The sequence below is a fragment of the Chiloscyllium plagiosum genome, chromosome 2 (genome assembly GCF_004010195.1).
Source record: "Chiloscyllium plagiosum isolate BGI_BamShark_2017 chromosome 2, ASM401019v2, whole genome shotgun sequence".
In the NCBI taxonomy this organism is placed as follows: Eukaryota; Metazoa; Chordata; class Chondrichthyes; order Orectolobiformes; family Hemiscylliidae; genus Chiloscyllium; species Chiloscyllium plagiosum.
In genome coordinates, this window is record NC_057711.1 from 2,276,147 (window position 1) to 2,295,310 (window position 19,164).

Sequence of the window (19,164 nt, forward strand, 5' to 3'; positions counted from 1 at the left end):
GGGTCTGTTTCCATGCTGTACATCTCTATGACTCTAAATTATGGTAATTCTGAAAGCCCGGAGCGGAACTCAACAGCCAGCAGACTGGAAGATTGGGAGCAGAGCAGAACAATCGGCAGACTGGAATGCTGGAGCAGGACTTGACAGTCAGCACACTGACTCATCGACGTTGATCTGTTATCTGTGAAGAACTAGGGCCAAGTTTTACACTAGATATATGGAAAATTCCAGGTTATTTGCCCAAAAATAAGGGGTCGACCTTTATATGAGATCAACTATTACTCGAGTATATATGGTAATTACAAAATGAATAGAGTTTGAGATCAAATAATTGCAATGATACTTCAAGCCTTCTCCAAGCTGTCAAGAAACAATTTAAAAGCAAAATGCTAGAGGTACTGGAAATCTGGAATGAAAACAGAAAATGCTGAAGAAACTCAGCTCTGTTCCTCCATGGATGCTGTCAGACCTGCTGAGTTTCTCTAGCATTTTCTATTTTTATTATAATAAACAACTTGTTGACTTGTCTCAGTAAATGATCATTAAAAGTAAAAAAAGATAAAGTCATGAAAGTCCAACCTGACCATAGGGCTGTTTTCTCATTAGACTGTTGGTGGTTTTCTGGAGGGTCACCATGCCTCGGGCAGGGAAGAGGTTGAGAAAGAGAGACCTTTCATGGTAGCTTTCACTAGTGTGGGAACTGAGCCTGTGCTGTTGGCCTCACTCTGAATCGCCAACTAACGAACCATCCCTCAAGCGTGTAGGAAATGTCAGGTCCTACATACTTGTCAATGGGTTAAATGGGGCAATTGTCAATTGCCTTCCCCAGAGCAAGGAAAAAAATAAAAAACAAGCATATGGACACAGGCTATCAGTGCACTCTTAGTAAGTTTCAGAATTAAGAAGCTGAGACCCAGGTAGATCATTTTATTAGAAGTCGTGAGGGATCTTACTGATAATGCAAAATTGGAACAGTTGGATTAACAAAGTAACCAGGAGTAACCCTGTAGTACCCACCATTAGTGTGTGCAGGAATCCTAACCACAGAAGGCGGTGATGTCCCAGCACTATTTTGTGCTATTACTGTAATTATATAGGCAGCTTGATCGAGATCTATTGCTACACCCGAAGTTGACCTCTCAACTGTGGTTGACAAGTTGCTTCCTATCTTCATCCAAGTTATATTATAGGATAAAACTTGACCATTTGCCTCAGCATCTGAAAGTGGCTAAAAGAAAGAGGGAGATTGAAGCAGTTTACTATTAGTCAAATTACTTTGATCCCTGGGTAGAGAGAGTCCTGTTTAGCTGTCAATTCCTCAGTTTCATATCCAACTTTTCTCTCAATCAATAGCTTCCTTGTTCCTATTCCAACAGCAGCATCACGCTCACCGGAAAATTTATACTGCCATACACAGAGTGCAGTGAAGATTCACAAGACTGACTACTGGGGAGGCATGTTTATTGTATGGATGGAGATTGGGTCAACTGGCCTGAGTTCACTGGAGTTGAGAAAAATGAAACTGGATCTCTTTGCAATGTATAAAGTTTGAACACAGCTGGACAGACTGGATGCAAGGACATGTTTACCCTGACAAAATGGATCCAAAATAAGGGACGATGGTCTCCAGGGTAAGGCATGTTGGACTAGGATGAGAAGAAGTTTCTTCACTCAGAGCTTGGTGAACCTCAAATTCTCTACCAGGTAAGACAGTGAATATATTTAAATAAATAAACTTTCTGTAGGTTAAATAAGTCAAGAAAAATGGAAGGAGAGTCAGTAAATTGCATTGAGATTCAGGATCACGATTATCATGTTGAATAATAGAGCACTTCATCCACTCCTGCATCCACTTTCTACATTTCTCTCAACTTTTATTTTGCCGAGCTGCATACGCAAATCTCCACGTGCACACTCAACTGAGCTCGAATCAGTATTCCTGACAAACAAATCACAACAACTGAAACACAGAGAGCATTCCTCAGCCTCCATTTTCTTCTGCAATCTCAAATCAACAATCTCTGAATGATATACAGCAGAAATTCATAGAATGATACAATACAAAGAGAAGGCACTTGTTTCACTGCGTAGTCACCACCTCTTTACAAGAGATACCTATCATTTTCACTCATCCTTTCTTTCCCCATGACTATGAAAACCTTTTCTTCTCCAAATAAGCACACAATTCTCATTAGAAAGTTACTATTGAATCTGTTTCCATTCTCCTTTCAGGCAATGCATTCCTGATCACAGCAGTGCTGCATTAAAACATAACTGTTCATTTCAACCCTGACTGTTCTTTTACCAATTACCTTACATCTGTCTCCTCTGGTTATCAAGCTTGCTGTTAATGGAAATAGTTTTGCCTAATCTACTGTCCCAAAATTCTTGATATGTTTAGCAGCTTTATTAAACCCATTTAGTCTTAATATGACAGCAAAAAACAGAAAATTTGAAATAAAAAATATTCTACCACTTAAAATGACAAGGACAGCAGGTGCATGATCACCACTGTGTTCTCCTCCAAGGCACATGCCATTCTAACTTGAAACTGTTGCTTCACTGTCACTGGGTTATAAACCTGGAACTCCTCCCCAACAGCTCAGTGGCTTGCCCTACACCACAAACACTGCAGCAGTTCAAGGTGGTGGCTCACCACCAACTTCTCAAAGGCAATTAGGAATGGTTTAACCAAGCCAGCACCATCATATCCTATAAACAGATAAAAAGAGAGCGAGAGCGAGACAATAGACAGTGTGAAGATTGACTGTGAAGAGCTACTGGAAAGGCTGGCTATGATGGGATTGGACAAATCACCTAATCCACAAGATGTGTACCTTGGTTTACTAAAAGAAGTGAGGGTGGCAACAGTGAAAAGGTGTGCCTTACTTTTTCAGTCTTTGCTGGTTATGGGAGAAGTATCAGAATTGATGGTGATAAATGTGGCATCATTATTCACAAGAACCAGCAAATACAGACCAGTTAGTTTAACTCTAGCAATTTTTTAATCCATATCAGGGGAGAAGAAAATTCAACAGAAACTTCAAGAAGTTTGAGTTATCAAACGCGAGCCAGCACAGGTTTGGATAAGGCAAGTACTGCTTGACTGACCAAATTCAATTTTTTAATAAAGCAACAGAGAAGGTCAATGAAGGGAATGCAGTGGATGTTGTCTATATAGGAATTTCAAGTAAGTTTTTGACTAGGTAGCAATTAAAAGACAGTTTACTAAACCGTTTAGTAAATACTGAGACTTACCAGAAAGGAAATTAGAGCCCTACTGGATAAAAATGAGCCTAAGGACCGAAAGCAATGAGCCATGATAGATGGGTATTGCTTGGACTAGAAAATTACACACAGTAATGCTCCCCAATTGTCAGTGTTGATGCCACTGCTGTTACCGTTAGATATAAATGACTTCGATCTTGGAATATGGTGTAAAATTTCAAAATTTGCCAATGTTACTCTTGGGAGTGGCAGCAAACAATGAGGATGATACAAATCAACTGCAATAGGTCATAGATAGCCTAGCAGAACGAGCAGACAAATAGAAGATGGAAATTAAAATAATCAGAAAAGTGAAGTGACACACTTTGGCAGACAGAATAGAATAGGCATTAGACACTTAATGGTGCAATTGTAAAGCATGTGCAGGAACAAAGGGACCTAGAGGTACATATGCATCTTTGGACATAGCAGGACATAACAGGGGCGGTTAGCAAAGTGTGTGGGACCTAATGCTAAATGAAGAAACTGGGTACAAAAGCAGAGAAGCAATGCTGACATTTTATAAAGCTCTGGTTTAATCACAAATAGAGCACTACATCCAGTTCTGTTCATCATACTTTAGGAAGGAGGTGAAAGTTCATAAGAGGGTGTAGAGGAGATTTCCCACAATGGTTTTGGGGATGGGAATCATTTTAGGAACGAAGTTAGATTGGAAAAGCTGGGGTTTATTTTCCTTGAAGGCAAGGGGTTTTAAAGGAGACCTGATAGGGGTGTACAACTTTAATGACATGTTGTGATGAGGTAGAAAAGAAAATCTCTTCCCATTAGTTTGGGACACAGATTTAAGATTTTGGGGAACAGACACAAAGAAAGATAGAAGTCAGGGGCAGAAGTAGGCCATTCGGACTTTTGAGCTCATGCTGCCATTCTACGTGATCATGGACGATCCTCTATCTCAATGCCATATTGCCACTTTATCTCCATTCCCCTTAACGTCTTTAATACCTAAAAATCTATCAATCTCTTTCTTAAATATAATCAGTGACCTGGCTCCACAGCTTTCTGTAGAAGGAATTCCACAAGTTGACTATTGTCTGAGATTATAAGTATGAATCTTTTCTTATGCAGCAAGTGGTAATGACCTAGAGTTCATTATCCACAATGCTGATATCAGAAAGGATCAATTATATTAGAAGAAATTTGTTGCCAATTTGAAGGAATTATGTTTGTAGGGATACAGGGATTCACAGTGAGGGAACGGGAATAATTACAATGCTCACTGGCAAGTCGTTATGGAATTGATGCACCAGGTGGCCACCTTGTATGGCAAATACAGTCTCTGTGGAGAGAAACACTTCAGATCAATAACCTTTCTTCATTATTGATTCCAATGAAAGGTCAGCAACCTGAGAAATCTCTCCACATATACTACCTGACCTGCTGTTGCCAACTGAAAGGAGATCAATTGCAGATGCTCCAGTTTTTCCATGGAACTGAAACAACTTAATCTCTAGTACTCGGCACCCTCCTTCAGGCTTTAACATCCTCTCTAAAATTTCACATTTTGCCAGGACTTTGACTTCATTCTTAATATTACCATTTGTAGTCCTTACCTTCCAGTAAATCATCACCGTCCTGTTTGGCATAATCTTTCTCCAGACATTCAGGCTAGTTGATGGAGCTGTAATTAAAGGAATTTGAGAGATAAATGGGCATAGGACGGAAAAAAAGCTTCAAATACTGTTAAGTTGAAGGCATGTACTGTACCTTTAAGAGAGTGAGAATGCCGTGCTGAACTGAAAGCTTACAGGCACCTGTGTCATATGACTAAGTGGCAGTCTCAGAGTATACTGGAAAATTCAAAATGTGTAATATTTGGCTGTGTAATGGATATCTGAGTTGGTTGGTGTTTTGACAGCAATTCAATTTTAACCATTTTAAATTATGTGTTGAGAATGTAGTGCTGGAAAAGCATAGCAGGTCAGGCAGCATCGACGTTTCAGGCATAAGCCCTTCATCAGGAAGGGCTTACGCCTGAAACGTCAATTCTCCTGCTCCTCGGATGTTGCCTGACCTGCTGTACTTTTCCAGCACTACACTCCCGACTCTGAGCTCCAGCATCTGCAGTCCTCACTTTCTCAGAGTTTAAATTATGCCCCAGGATACTTTCATCTAATTTATTGTTTGAATTTATTGTTTTGCTAACATCAAGCCAATGAGACGATCCAATGTTGGGGATATAAAAAAGGCAGACATTTTGAAAATCGGACAGAGCAACTGCCATCAACACAGATCCAAGAAATTAGGAAACATTCTCTATCATAGGTACCTTTTCATGTGAAACATATTCGCAGTAAAAGAAAGTCAATGACCCAGAGAGATCTTTAGCCAGAAGACGACAGATATCAAAGATGACAGCTGCTGTGTGGTTTTGAAGTTAAGTTGATGTAATTTAAATAATGTCTTACTGGAACAGTATATTGTTATAGGCAGATAATAAGCAGTTAAGAGAAAGGGGGCTTAGAGTTGTGAATAGATGTTGTTTAATATTCACTTTTAGAGTTAAAATAAATTGATGTTATTTTCTTGAAATATTGGAATTTGGGGAGTTCTCTGTCACTCACTTTAACAGATTAAAGAGCAAAATGGGCTTTTCTGGGTGTTTGGTTTAATTAACAGAAGTGTTCACTGCTGTGTCGTAACAATACATCATCTGTCAACTTTCCAATATGTAAATATCTTGTTACTGTATTGTACTTCAAATGTATTTTATGGAATCAAGAATGTACAGTTGCCAATTTGCTGCTAAGTTTTAACCCAGATTGGAGTTTTAGAGCACAAGTTTACAGGCAAGAATACAAACTTCAAGCTGCGCAGTCCAACCACCAAAACAGATAAAACTGAAAGCAGTATAGGCACAGTTCTATAAAACACATTTGTGTTTAATGTGTAAAATCACATTTCATCTGAGATGATATAAACTTCTCTAGAATTTCCCTTGTGCTTTATTGCATTAATTTCAACTGTGGATACATCACTGCTAACACATGATATTCCAAATCATATACACGAGGTTAGTTCTTTCTTTTTCCAACCCCAAGAGCATTTGATGGAACAATGCAGAGAGAACTCTATTCAATATCTAACCCTGTGCTGTACCTGTCTGGATGTGCTTAATGGGGAGAATATCGAGGACGTTTTACTCTATCTAAATCCAGCGCTGCATCTGTCCTGGAGATGTCTGATGCAGACAGTTTAGAGGGAGCTTTACTCTGTATCTAACTCTGTGCTACACCCATCCTGGGAGTGTATGATGGGACAGTATTGACAGAGCTTTGCTGTGTCTAATTGATGCCTTTCCTGTCCTGAGGATATATGATGGACATGGTTCAATGGGAGTCTCTTTTACATACAATCGAGGCTATGAAGTATGCTTCTAAGCGTTTGTTATCTGAAACAAAGTGCTCCATCCACAACATTACCATTACTGCATGTGGAGTGTAGCTGGTCTTGAATAACACAGTCTTTGTACTAGATTATTCTCCTCTTGGTTACTCACCAGCTTGCTCAGTTAGAAAATTTAGCAAATTGCTCCATTTACTCCACTTCCAAAAGTGCTGAGCAGAATAGCGAGCCTGAATGGAATATCGCGTATTAGGTCTTAAATTGTCTAATGTTACGACGTGACTTGCGTCCACTGGTCCTCCAAGCACAGAGTAGTTATACTATAATACAAAAATATTCATAGATTAGAGATGGCGTCAATTACTCACCAATAACAAGACATGTCTGGAAAACTGGGTCTGCAATCTCTATAATTTCAAAGAATGAGGGGCAAATTCATTGAAACTTACAAAATGCTGAAAGGGATAAACATGATAAATGCAGGCAAAATACTTACCCTGGCTAAGGAATCTAGAGGCAGGGGATACAATTTAAAAATAAAGAGATGCCATTTAGAGATGAGGAGAATTTCTGTCCCCTCAGAGGGTTGTGAACCTTTGGAATTCTCCAGCACAGACAGCTGTAGATATATTTCAGTGTGTTTAAGATACAGATCAATAGATTTCTAATTACCATGTCATACAGGTTTATAGAGATGGAGTGAATAAAGATGTTATAGAGTTCTATCAGCCATAACTAGGTGAATACTGCATGGCTGGGTAAGCTTGAACTACTCCTGTATCTATAATTGGGAGGAAAAGACTGTGCTCTGCCAATCTGTGCAATAAGGGGAAATTCTTCTGGGGAGAGAAACCAATATTTATGTGATGAACACCACTTGCAAGCCTCTGACCTGAATTCCACAGATTTCCAAGTTGACATATCAGGAATTGCAAGGTTGGCATACAGCAAATACCAAGCTCCTTAAACTTTCCCTGTTTTCAGCAGCCATGCCTCCCAACTACTGCCAAAACCCTACTCCATGTTTCCATAAAAAACACTTTTAGTTGCACACTCCGAACTGGCTTCAACCACATTTGTACCACCACACACACCTTTTCACACAGTTTACAACAGAATGACCCAGGTTAACAGCAATTGCTAAAGGTAGTGGCACATATTAACAAGGAATAAACGAACAAACAAGACCCAGCCGTTCATTCCTACTGGGATAGAATTGGTTCAACAATACCTGGGACTACGGTTTTGGCCTCCATATTGTAAAAATAATCCAGAGTTACTAAAAAACAGTCGACAAAGGATGCACCGGAACTGACGGTCTAAATGACATACTGAACAGAGGTCCTTCTCTCAGGAGGAGACTGCAGGGTAACCTCAAAGATATTTTTTAAGGTTATGAAAGGCATAAAGATGACACCATTTGCAGGCGAGGTCTAGGGGCCATGACTGGAAAATGAGAGAGACATTTCGTTTCCTAAGGAGGCTACAATGTGAAGCTCCCTACCAGAAGAGCAGTTGAACAGCAAATGTGTTTTTAAGAGCAAGTTAGACAAATAAATTAAAATACTACTTTTAATGTAATAAAATGCTACAAAGAAAAGTCTGATATTGAAGCAGAAGGAGATACTAAGTCATGACCAACAGTTTAAAAAGAAAATCTGCTTTTTTGAGTAAAGAGTCTCAAAAGAGGAAAGCAAAGTAAAGAGGCAGAAAGGTAAAGAGTCAAACCCAGAACTTGGGGCATAAAAAACCAAAGGGGGGATTAGTTTAGTTTAGTTTAGTTTAGTTTGAGAACATGGTCAGTGTGGACTGGTTGGACTAAAGGGTCTATTTCCATGTTGTATGATTGCTTGGTCAGGAGAAAGTGAGGACTGCAGATGTTGTAGAGTCAGAATCGAAAAAAAGTGTGGTGCTAGAAAAGTACAGCAGGTCAGGCAACATCAGAGGAGCAGGACAGCATAAATGTTGCCTGACCTTCTGTGAAAAAGTTGCCCCTTAGGTCTCTTTAATATCTTTCCCCTCTCACCCTAAACCTATGCCCTCTCGTTCTGGACTCCCCCACCCCAGGGAAAATACTTTGTCTATTTATCCTATCCATGCCCCTCATGATTTTATAAACATTTATAAGGTCACCCCTCAGCCTCCGACGCTACAGTGAAAACAGCCCCAGCCTGTTCAGCCTCTCCCTACAGCTCAAATCCTCCAACCCTGGCAACATCCTTGTAAATCTTTTCTGAACCCTTTCAAGTTTCACAATATCTTTCTGATAGGAAAGAAACCAGAATTGCACACCTAACCAATGTCCTGGACAGCTGCAACATGACCTCCCAATTCCTATAACTCAATACTCTGACCAATGAAGGAAAGCGTACCAAACGCCTTCTTCACTACCCTATCTACCTGCGACTTCACTTTCAAGGAGACATGAACCTGCACACCAACGTCTCTTCGTTCAGCAACACTCCCTAGAATCTTACCAATAAGTGTATAAGTCCTGATAAGATTTGCTTTCCCAAAATGCAGCACCTCGCATTTATCTAAATTAAACTCCATCTGCCACTCCTCAGTCCATTGGCCCATCTGATCAAGATCCCATTGTAATCTGAGATAACCTTCTTCACTGTCTACTACACCTCCAATTTTGGTGTTTTCTGCAAACTTACTAACTATACCTCTTATGATCAGATCCAAATCATTTATATAAATGAAGAAAAGTAGTGGACCCAGCACCGATCCTTGTGGCACTCCACTGGTCACAGGCCTCCAGTCTGAAAAACAGTCGTCCACCACCACCCTCTGTCTTCTACCTTTGAGCCAGTTGTATCCAAATGGCTAGTTCTCCCTGTATTCCATGAGATCTAACCTTGCTAACCAGTCTCCAAATAACGAAGTAAAAATTGAAAATTGTGGGACTAAATTAGAAAATAGAGAAATAAAAAAGACAGCAAGAAATATTTTTTTTTTAAAAAAACAAATATTGGAAGACCTATCTCATCGAGTTAAATCTGGGTTGTTTACAGGTCAGCAAGTCAGTCTCATAAGTTAGCAGCTTCAACAGAAAGAAAAATAAGCAAGACTAAAAAATTCCACATTCTTGATGTAATTACTTACTGACATGTTGCTCCCCAAATGATCTCTTATGTTCATCTCACAAAGCAGTGAGATCCCTGTATAATCTACTGGATCTGACCAGGATACATTGATACTTCTTAATATTTTGGCTTCTTCACTCAGTTGGTGAGGGGCATAAGGGTGAACTGAAATAAAGATCAAAAATCATCAACTTAACCCCAAAGATTTTGTTCTCAAACTTACTGACAAATATAAAGCTCGTGGCACTAAATAAAAAACTGAAGAAGCTGCGAACACTGGGAACATCAGGTTTATATCACAGTATTAGTGGCACTATTCAGGGCAAACAGAAAACTGCTAGATGTCTGCCTGCATTCAATTAATAATCTTTCGGAACCACTGGTGTTTAATGGAAAGCTCACTATACATCAAAATACTGGGCTACACACATACTTTCAGGCGTACTGTTGTACATGAGCAGAAATTCTATCTTGTTTATCAAATGAATAAGTATAAAATCAAGATTAGATTCCCTACAGTATGGAAGCAGGCCCTTCGGCCCAACAAATTCACACTGACCCTCCGAAGAGTAACCCACTCAGACCATTCTCCTACCCTATATTTACCCCTTTCTGGATTAGTGGTGCTGGAAGATCACAGCAGTTCAGGCAGCATCCAAGGAGCTTCGAAATCGACGTTTCGGGCAAAAGCCCTTCATCCTGATGAAGGGTTTTTGCCCGAAACGGCGATTTCGAAGCTCCTTGGATGCTGCCTGAACTGCTGTGCTCTTTCAGCACCACTAATCCAGAATCTGGTTTCCAGCATCTGCAGTCATTGTTTTTACCTATATTTACCCCTGACTAATGCACCTAACACTGTGGGCAATTGAGCATGGCCAATTCACCTGACCTGCACGGCTTTGGATTGTGAGAGGAAACCAGAACACCCCTGGAGGAAACCCACGCAGACATGGGCACAATGTGCAAACTCCACATGATAAGCTTCTTGTATGAAGCTGTGTGAATAGCCTGTTGACAATGTCCGGTCTAATACATGAAAAGTGGGCAGTGAGAAACAATGAGAGGGCAATTGGTTTGTCCAGAAGCAAATTTAAAGTATGCGAACCAACACCTGCTGGAATAAGCTGAAGGACAAGAGACAGAGGAGCTTTAGGATAACCTTTATTATAAGCGATATACTTACACACACTGATCACATCCACTGTTATATGGGACTGAGCTTCCCCCAATGGATTTTTACCATATACTGAAAGATTATATACACCACTGCCATTTGAAATAGGAAAACTGCACCAGTAACTCGGGTAGATCTTTGAAGCTTCTTCACATGGTAAGGTGATCTCTGATGACCTAATAAATGAGAAACATTGGAGGCAGTGTGTGATCCCTGTTGCATAGCACTTGTTTTTTTTACAGTGTCTTCTACTAGCAGCTAATGGTTTCCACATTACATGTCTGGGAATTAAGTTAAAGTAATTTCACACATAATAAAAGGATGGCTTTTGCTGATTTTTCACTCATAGGAATTTAGGGCAGCCAATCTCTGTACTGCTGATCCTACAAACAGCAAATAAATAAATAACCGGATAACATGCTTTAGATGTGACTGCCCGAGGAGAAACAATAGCCTTGCCTTTCAGAGAAGCCCCCCCAACAGCTCTAATACGAATCGGTGTTATGTGATCATTTGCACCTACTTGAGGTAAGCAGCCAGTCTAATTGGAAAAACATTCCTTCACATAATACACAAAACTAACCAGTAAAGCCTTGGAGCGACTCTGGAAGAATCAGGCACCTTGGCATTCTTGGGCTCAAAACTTATACAGTCAGTTCTGCTACAACGAGTGTTACTTCAACATGATTGAAGAATTTAGACCGTTATTTGGAGAAAGCAGACTTTCCTTACCTATATTGGCTATGACGTGTCTCCAGCCCCACTAGTTTAAATGGCGCTGCTATTATGCAATTTTCTTACAATGCGAGATGCACGAAAACGGAACTATTGCTTTATAGCAGATTCGACTGTATTTGGAAGCAGTCCCCTAGCTCCCAAAGAAAAAAATATCTGGCAGGATGGACCAAATAAAAACAAACAAACTACAGAGTACAGATTGAAATAACTGATCTTTCACCTGTGGGATCAGATGGCAAATCACATCCAACAGGGTGGTGTTCATTTGCCTGTCAATCGATTTTACAGGCTATTTCAGCCTGATTGTCACCATGCATGGGAACGGCTTTACCATCCACAGAAAGGTCACAAGATGGAATAAGAGCAGGAAGGTTATGTTGAACTTGAATAAGACACTATTACAGCCTCAGCTGGAACATTGCACCCAGTTCTGTGCAATGCATTTTAGGAAGTAATATTCACAAGAACTGTTCCAGAGATGAGGAATTTCAATTATGAAGACAGTTTGGACAAGTCGTGATTGTTCACCTTGGAGAAGACATGGTTGAGAAATTTAACAGGGGCATTCAAAATCAGGAGGGGTCCGGGTAGCATACAGAAGGAGAAACTGTTCCTACCCATGAAAGACCAAGAGGAGGAGGACACAGATTTAAAGCCATTGGCAAAACTAACAAAAGTAATGAGAAAAAGCATATTCATAAAACGAGTAGTTAGGATCTGGAATGCATATGCCAAGAGTATTGTGGCAGCAGGTTTGATCAAGAATTCCAAAGAGGAGAGATAGTTACTCAAAAATCAACACACGCAGTGTTATGGGGAAAAGGCTGGAGAATGGCATTCACTGAAATGCTCATTCAGAAAGCCACTGCAGACATAGTGGGTTGAATGGCCTCCTTTTGTGCTGTTGTAGTTCTATGATTCTGAGAAGACTGGTACGATAAAAGACCACACTCTGTCATAGGAACTACTCTCCTGAGGTCCAACTCAGTTGGATGAACACAAATTCAAAGCAAAACAGACACAAAGGAACTTACCTGTCGATGAGAGTATATATAGTCCGACGTTTAGAGACTAATGAAGTTGACCTCCCTGGTTCCCAAGTACAGTTTAGTGTTTTTAAGTCACGTGTTTCACAGCTGAGATTTCTTGGCAAATCAGGGGGATCTAAAAACACAAGTTCAAAGGTACTCATTCTATCTTGAGACAGGTAGGTTCTGGATTAGTAAGGGGATCTAGGGTTACAGGAAGACGGCAAGAGAAAGGGGTTGAGAAACATATCAGCCATGATCAAACAGTGGAGCAGACTGATGAGCCTAATTCTGCTCCTCTACCTTATTGTCTTGTGGAAAACCCGTGGATAAAGCCACTGCTGGCTCCGGCAATGACAACGTGATTCCAAGATTTATATTGTTACGACACGGTGGCAAATCTTTTCTGTTAATTAAACCAAAACACCCAGAAAAGATCGCCTCACCTCAATCTGTTAAAATGTAACTGACAGAACTCCTAAATTCCACTATTTCAAGAAACTAGCATCAATTTATTTTCTAACTCTAAAAGTCAACATTTAAATAAAACTACTCAAAAATCTAAGTCGCCCCTTTCTCTTAAGTGCTGACTATCTGACTCTGAACTGAGGGTATTCTGGCTAAGTTAGCAGATGATCTGAAGATAGGTGGAGGGACAGGTAGCATTGAGGAGGCGGGGAGACTGCAGAAGGATTTGGACAGGTTAGGAGAGTGGGCAAAGAAGTGGCAGATGAACTTTGGGAGGAAGAATAGAGGCATGGACATTTTTCTGAATGGACAGAAAACTCAGAAATCTGAAGTGCAAACAGACTTGGGAGTCCTAGTCCAAGTTTCTCTTAAGGTAAACTTGCATGTTGAGTTAGTAGTTAGGAAGGCAAATACAATGTTGTCATTCATTTCAAGAGGACTAGAATATAAAAGCAGGGATGTAATTCTTGAGGCTCTAGAAGGCTCTGGTCAGACCACATTTTAGAATATTGTGAGCAATTTTGGACTCCATACTTCAGGAAAAATGTACTGGCTCTGGAGCGGGTCCAGAGGAGATTCACGAGAATGGTCCCAGGAATGAAAGGCTTAACATATGAGGAATGTTTGAGGACTCTGGGACTGTACTCGATGGGAATTTAAAAGGACAAGGGGGATCTGGTTGAAACTTACAGAATACTGCGTGGCCTGGACAGAGTGGACATTGGAAAGATGTTTCCATTGGCAAGAGAGATGAGGACCTGAGGACACAGCTTTAGAGTAAACGGAAGACCTTTTTGAATGGAAATAAGAAGAAACTTCTTTGGCAGAGAGTGATGAATCTATGGAATTCATTGCCACAGAAGGCTGTGGAGGCCAGGTCATTGAATATATTTAAAACCGATAGATAAGTTATTGATTGCCAAGGGGATCAAAGATTACAGGGAGAAAGCGAGAAAATAGTGTTGAAAAACCTATCAACCATGATTGAATGGTGGAGCAGAACTAGATGGGCTAAATGGCCTAATTTCTGCTCTTTTGTCCTATGGTGTTATGGGTAACCATGAGAATTCTAACAATAGTGGGCACCATTATCCAGCGAAGTAAGTTAACCACATTTGAAATGTTCATCCATCAAAACAATGCCAATGATCAAAGGCAATCATATCCATCAATCAACACTACATACATTATTTATGACCATATAGTTTTACAGGGGCTGCAGTCCATTGGTATTGCAGTATGCGGATATCAAGGTACACTGGATCACACAGACATCAGTGTCCAACATTTAGCACAAGCACAAATACAAAAATCAAGACCAACCAAAGTTATTTGTCATTTATATCTCCGCAATACTTACAGCCAATAAATATGACTGCTCCTTCGTACTCCTTCTTGTTTATAATGCAAAGAACGTTTGTTCCAGATTCTATCGAGGGGGTGACATTCTGGACCTTGACAGCCTGGCTCCGGTCACTTAATTCAATAACTGATGCATTCAAGTCACTAAACAAAAATTCATCAATTTTTTTTCCTTGACCAGCTACACAACAAAACGTCAAGCTGGATCCTGCCTTAAGAACAGTACCATCCACGGGATAGACTTGACCCTTGGTTTGGTTAAATGTGTCTAGCCCTGGAAAAGAGAAAGAAACATATTTCTTACAAATAAAACCAGAAATGTTCAAAACACTCAGTTCTGGCAGCATTTGCAGGGGTTAAAAACAATGTTGACATTTCAGGCCAAGAGGTTTTCATCCGAACTTATTACAACTTTGGCTGACATGGCATGTTTCACCTAACAAACTGAGTAAAAGGTCTTTGACATAAGATGATAGTAAGGACTGCAGATGCTGGAGAATCAGAGTCAATAAAGTGTGGTGCTGGAAAAGGCACAGCAAGTCAGGCAGCATCTGAGGAGCAAGAGTGGGGTTATGCCTAAAATGTCGACTTCTTGCTCAGATTGCTGCCTGATCTGCTGTACCTTTTCCAGTGCCACACTATTGACTTTGACCTACAAACATGCAAAGAATATGATGTGACCAGAAAGCAGATCACGTACAGAAGGAAAGTTACTGTTGGTAAAGGTGTTCACTGCTGATCTTCACCTTGACCAAACAGTCACACATTTGTTCAAAGGTGAACTCACTGGAGAGGCCAAGTGATGTGTCCACACCCTCTTTCGAAGTCACAAGATGAAGACACACCCCTTTGTTCAATTCATCAATTCTTCAAAAAATATTTGATGGTAGCATAAATCCTCGTCTCAGCTCATCTCCCCAATCCTCTTTTGCCCACTCTCCAGCTCGCCAAGACTGAGCACCCAAGAAGGTGGAGGAGCTAGCGGAAGGAGAAAGTGAAAGAGGAGAAGAGAAGAATAAGGTGGCATGGTCTGGGAAAGTGGGGGAGGAGGCTGTCAGGGGAAGGAGAAAGACAAAATAGGGATGGAGACAGAAGTGCATGCAGAGATTGGAGGAGGACAGAAGCTGTGATCTGGAGTGAAGATTGATATGAAAGAGTGGAGAGTGAGGAAGTAGGAACAAGATGTGGAAGGAGAGTATACAGGTGGTAGCTAAGGAAGGAGACAAAGAGGAGAGGTAGTGACAGAATGCAGCAAAATAACTTTAGTTTGATATGTGTAGAAAACAGTTCCATCACATATTGTCTTGGTATGAAGGGTGGAAAAGCATGTCCTCATGGAAAGTGGAACGTTGAAAAATGTACAAAGGACAACATAATTTTTTTAAAATCCACTCCTGCGATGTGGACATCACCACGTGGGCCACCATTTACTGTCCATTCTGACTTGCCCTTGAGAAGGGAGTGGTGAGCAATCTTCTTGAACCCCAGCGATACATGTGCTGTAGATCGATCCACAATACACTCAGGGAGGGAATTCCAAGATTTTGACGGAATGACAATTAAGGGAAAGCAAGATATTTCCAAGACAGGAATGCAAGTTGCTTTGATGGGAACTTTGATGGTGAATTTCTGAAGTACATTGTATAGATGGCACACAGAGCTGCTACTCAGCCTCAGTGGTGGAGGGGGTGGATGTGGTGCCAAACAAGTGGGCTGATTTGTCCTGGATGGTGTCAAGATGAGTGAAGATTTCTGAAGTCTGCAAGTTGAGAATGAGATGTAGGTACATAGTCTGTCATCAGCTGCAGAAAAACACTAATTTACTGTTTAGTCTTGGTTTTGCACTAAACTTCAAGAAATAGTACTTATGGGCATACTAATATAATTTGTTGTATTGCTCCAAGTAACAGGGAGTGCAAGTCTCTGATAGGCAAGTGACAGCAAAATGTCACAGTGGTTAGCACTGCTGTCTCAGTGCCAGGGATTCAGGTTCAATTCCAGCCTCTGGCAATGCTTTGTGTGGAGTTTGCATATTCTCTGCACGAGTTTCCTCCAGGTGCTCCAGTTTCCTCCCAAAATTCAAAAGACGTGCAGGCTAGGCGGACTAACCACAGGAAATGCAGGGTTTACAGGAATAGGGTAGGGGCATTGATCTAGGTGGGTGCTCTTTGGAAAGTTGAGCTAGACTCAATGGGCCAAATGGCCTGCTTCACACTGTAGGGATTCTATGATACTATGAAAGCTCTCAGACAGCACCTCCAATGAAAGCTAAAATATGATCCAACACTCCTAGGATTATTTGAACAATGTCACGTAATTTACTGTATATTAAATGAGTTCATGATCTCTCTCATGGTCCAATTTATATGCCATCATGAAGATTCACACTATATCACTTAGTTTCACTTTGTCAGTGAAGGTTTTTTTGAACATATGGATGAGATTCAGTCAAACTATTTCAACATCCCAGGAAGGTAATGTGGAACTCACCTTCAAGTGTTAAGACTAGACTCCAGTCACTCCAAGCTTTGACACCAGAAAATAGGACTTCACTCTCGCCACTAATAGCACGGATCCTCACAGAGTGTGCTGTGCACTGGAGAGGCATATCTGATGTCCAATTGAACTGCAGGATCCTGTCCCGGGAAAAGTCCAGAGCACTACTGTAATTCCCCTGCAAAAATAATCCTTTTTCATAAAATGCGGAAAGGATCTTTCTATAATATTAAATCAAATCAATCTGAGACGGTAGAAAAAGAGAAACTACATTTGGTGAATTGGGCAATCTCAGACTAGGGAACATAACCTAAAAATTACAGCCAAATGTTATTGGATACCCTCTTGAGCAGAAATTGACTGCCACAAGTCATACTATCCGTTGAGGTGAAAGTGAGTACTGCAGATGCTGGAGATTAGAGGCAAGATGAGAGTGATGGTGGAAAGGCACAGCAGGTCAGGCAGCATCCGAGAAGCAGGAAAATCAAGATTTCGGGCAAAAATCCTTCATCATTCAGCTTTTGTCCGAAACGTCAATTCTCCTGCTCCTCGGATGCTGCTTGACCTGCTGCGCTTTTCCAGCACCACTCTAATCTTGATACTCTTCTTTGATAACACTTCAAAGACAACTTCATGGAATATAAAGTGGTTTGAGATTCAGGATGGTGACAGTGAATTAGCTGACCTGTTAATTCAGCAATTTGGGCGCTTTAGATTGCTTCAGTACCCCAAGTCAGAAAAAGCAAGACAAAGCAAATCAAGAGTCTCATTGAATGGCAGACCGGGCTCCAAGTTCTGTTTCCCAGACTTCTGATCCAGCTCCTACAACCTACACATATGTAGATTTCAGGCTCAGCTGGGATACCTGCACATGGTCAAATATTTTCAGTGTGCACACAGACTAGATTTACGAAGTATACTCTACCACAGGCCAGTTCTGACATGACATGAGAAGAGAAAAGCATTCTCAGGTAAAGACCAGAATAAAATGCTTGGCTGCAACAATCCTTCACCAAAATTTCTGAAATGATAGTCCAATAATTGACATCAATTGTCCACGTGTGATTACATAATTTCACTTACCCTCCAGACCTCTCGCATTGTGTGTGTGTGGATGATTTGGATTTCGAAGATCAGTTTTAAACCCACACCATATTTTGTACCACCTTCATTCCATTCCACAGTTAACTGGAAGTCAGTTAGACCTTTAAACACCCTGAGGAGTTCTGGTGTGTAAGGTTGAAATACTGAAACGTAAAAAATATTGAAAATAATCATGACTCACAAATTGGTTAAGAGTTCTTTGATGAAGTGACGAGGGCAAGGCGGTAGACGTAGTCTATATGGATTTCACTAAGGCCTTTGATAAGGTTTCACATCATAAGCTCTGGAAGGTTAGCTCACACAGAATCCATCCAGCAGGAGCTGGCTAATTGGATACACAATTGGCTTGATGGTAGAAAGCAGAGGGTAATAGTGGAAGGACATTTGTTAGACTGAAGGCATGTGACTAGTGGTGTGCCTCAGGGATCAGTGCTAGGCCCATTGCTGTTTGTTATCTACATGAGTAATTTGGATGAGCATGTATAAGGCATGATTAGTAAGTTTGCAGAAGACACTAAAATGGGCGACATCATGGACAGTGAGGAAGGTTACCAGAAATTGCAGCAGGACCTTGATCAGCTGGGGAAGTGGATGAGAAACAGCAAGTGGGCCAAGAAATGGCAAGTGGGTTTAATATAGATAAGTGAGGAATTGCATTTTGGAAAGTCAAATCAAGGTAGGAGTTTCATGGTTAATGGCAGGGCCTTAAGGAGTGTAGTTGAACAGTGGGACCTTAGAGTTCAGGTGCACAGTTCTCTGAAAGTGGAGTCAAAGGTAGACAGAGCAGTTAAGTTGGTTTTTGGGGGGATCCAAGATGGCGGCGACCCAGCAAGTCTGAGTCTATAGTGCTCTTCCCAAGACTTGGGTAAAGTGGGTCACCCACCCCCATCACACTCACCAAATCATTCATAATAGCTGTTTAATTTAATTAGTTGCTTAGTATTACATTTAAACAGTCTAATATTTAGCAAAAATGACCAAAGGGAAGGGAGCCTGCAGCTCTCAGCAAGCAGGAACCCCTCCCCCACCCTCTCCAGCTGCAGCAGAGGCGTCCACAGCCGCCCCGGGG

The 19,164-nt window shown here is 40.9% G+C and overlaps 1 protein-coding gene across 4 annotated transcripts in view; it reads right to left on the minus strand.

Moving 5' to 3' along the window:
• Positions 1–19,164, minus strand: part of lifra (LIF receptor subunit alpha a) — a 196,619-nt gene that overhangs the window by 24,342 nt on the left and 153,113 nt on the right. For all 4 annotated transcript variants that reach the window (XM_043703114.1, XM_043703131.1, XM_043703105.1 and 1 more), the window contains 9 exons: positions 18,075–18,238; positions 16,986–17,169; positions 14,494–14,769; positions 12,672–12,801; positions 10,909–11,075; positions 9,745–9,890; positions 6,788–6,953; positions 4,842–4,909; positions 1,018–1,228 (listed from right to left, as the gene is read on the minus strand). In XM_043703114.1, coding sequence (XP_043559049.1) covers positions 1,018–1,228; positions 4,842–4,909; positions 6,788–6,953; positions 9,745–9,890; positions 10,909–11,075; positions 12,672–12,801; positions 14,494–14,769; positions 16,986–17,169; positions 18,075–18,238 — 1,512 coding nt within the window. The remainder of the gene's footprint in view (positions 1–1,017; positions 1,229–4,841; positions 4,910–6,787; positions 6,954–9,744; positions 9,891–10,908; positions 11,076–12,671; positions 12,802–14,493; positions 14,770–16,985; positions 17,170–18,074; positions 18,239–19,164) is intronic.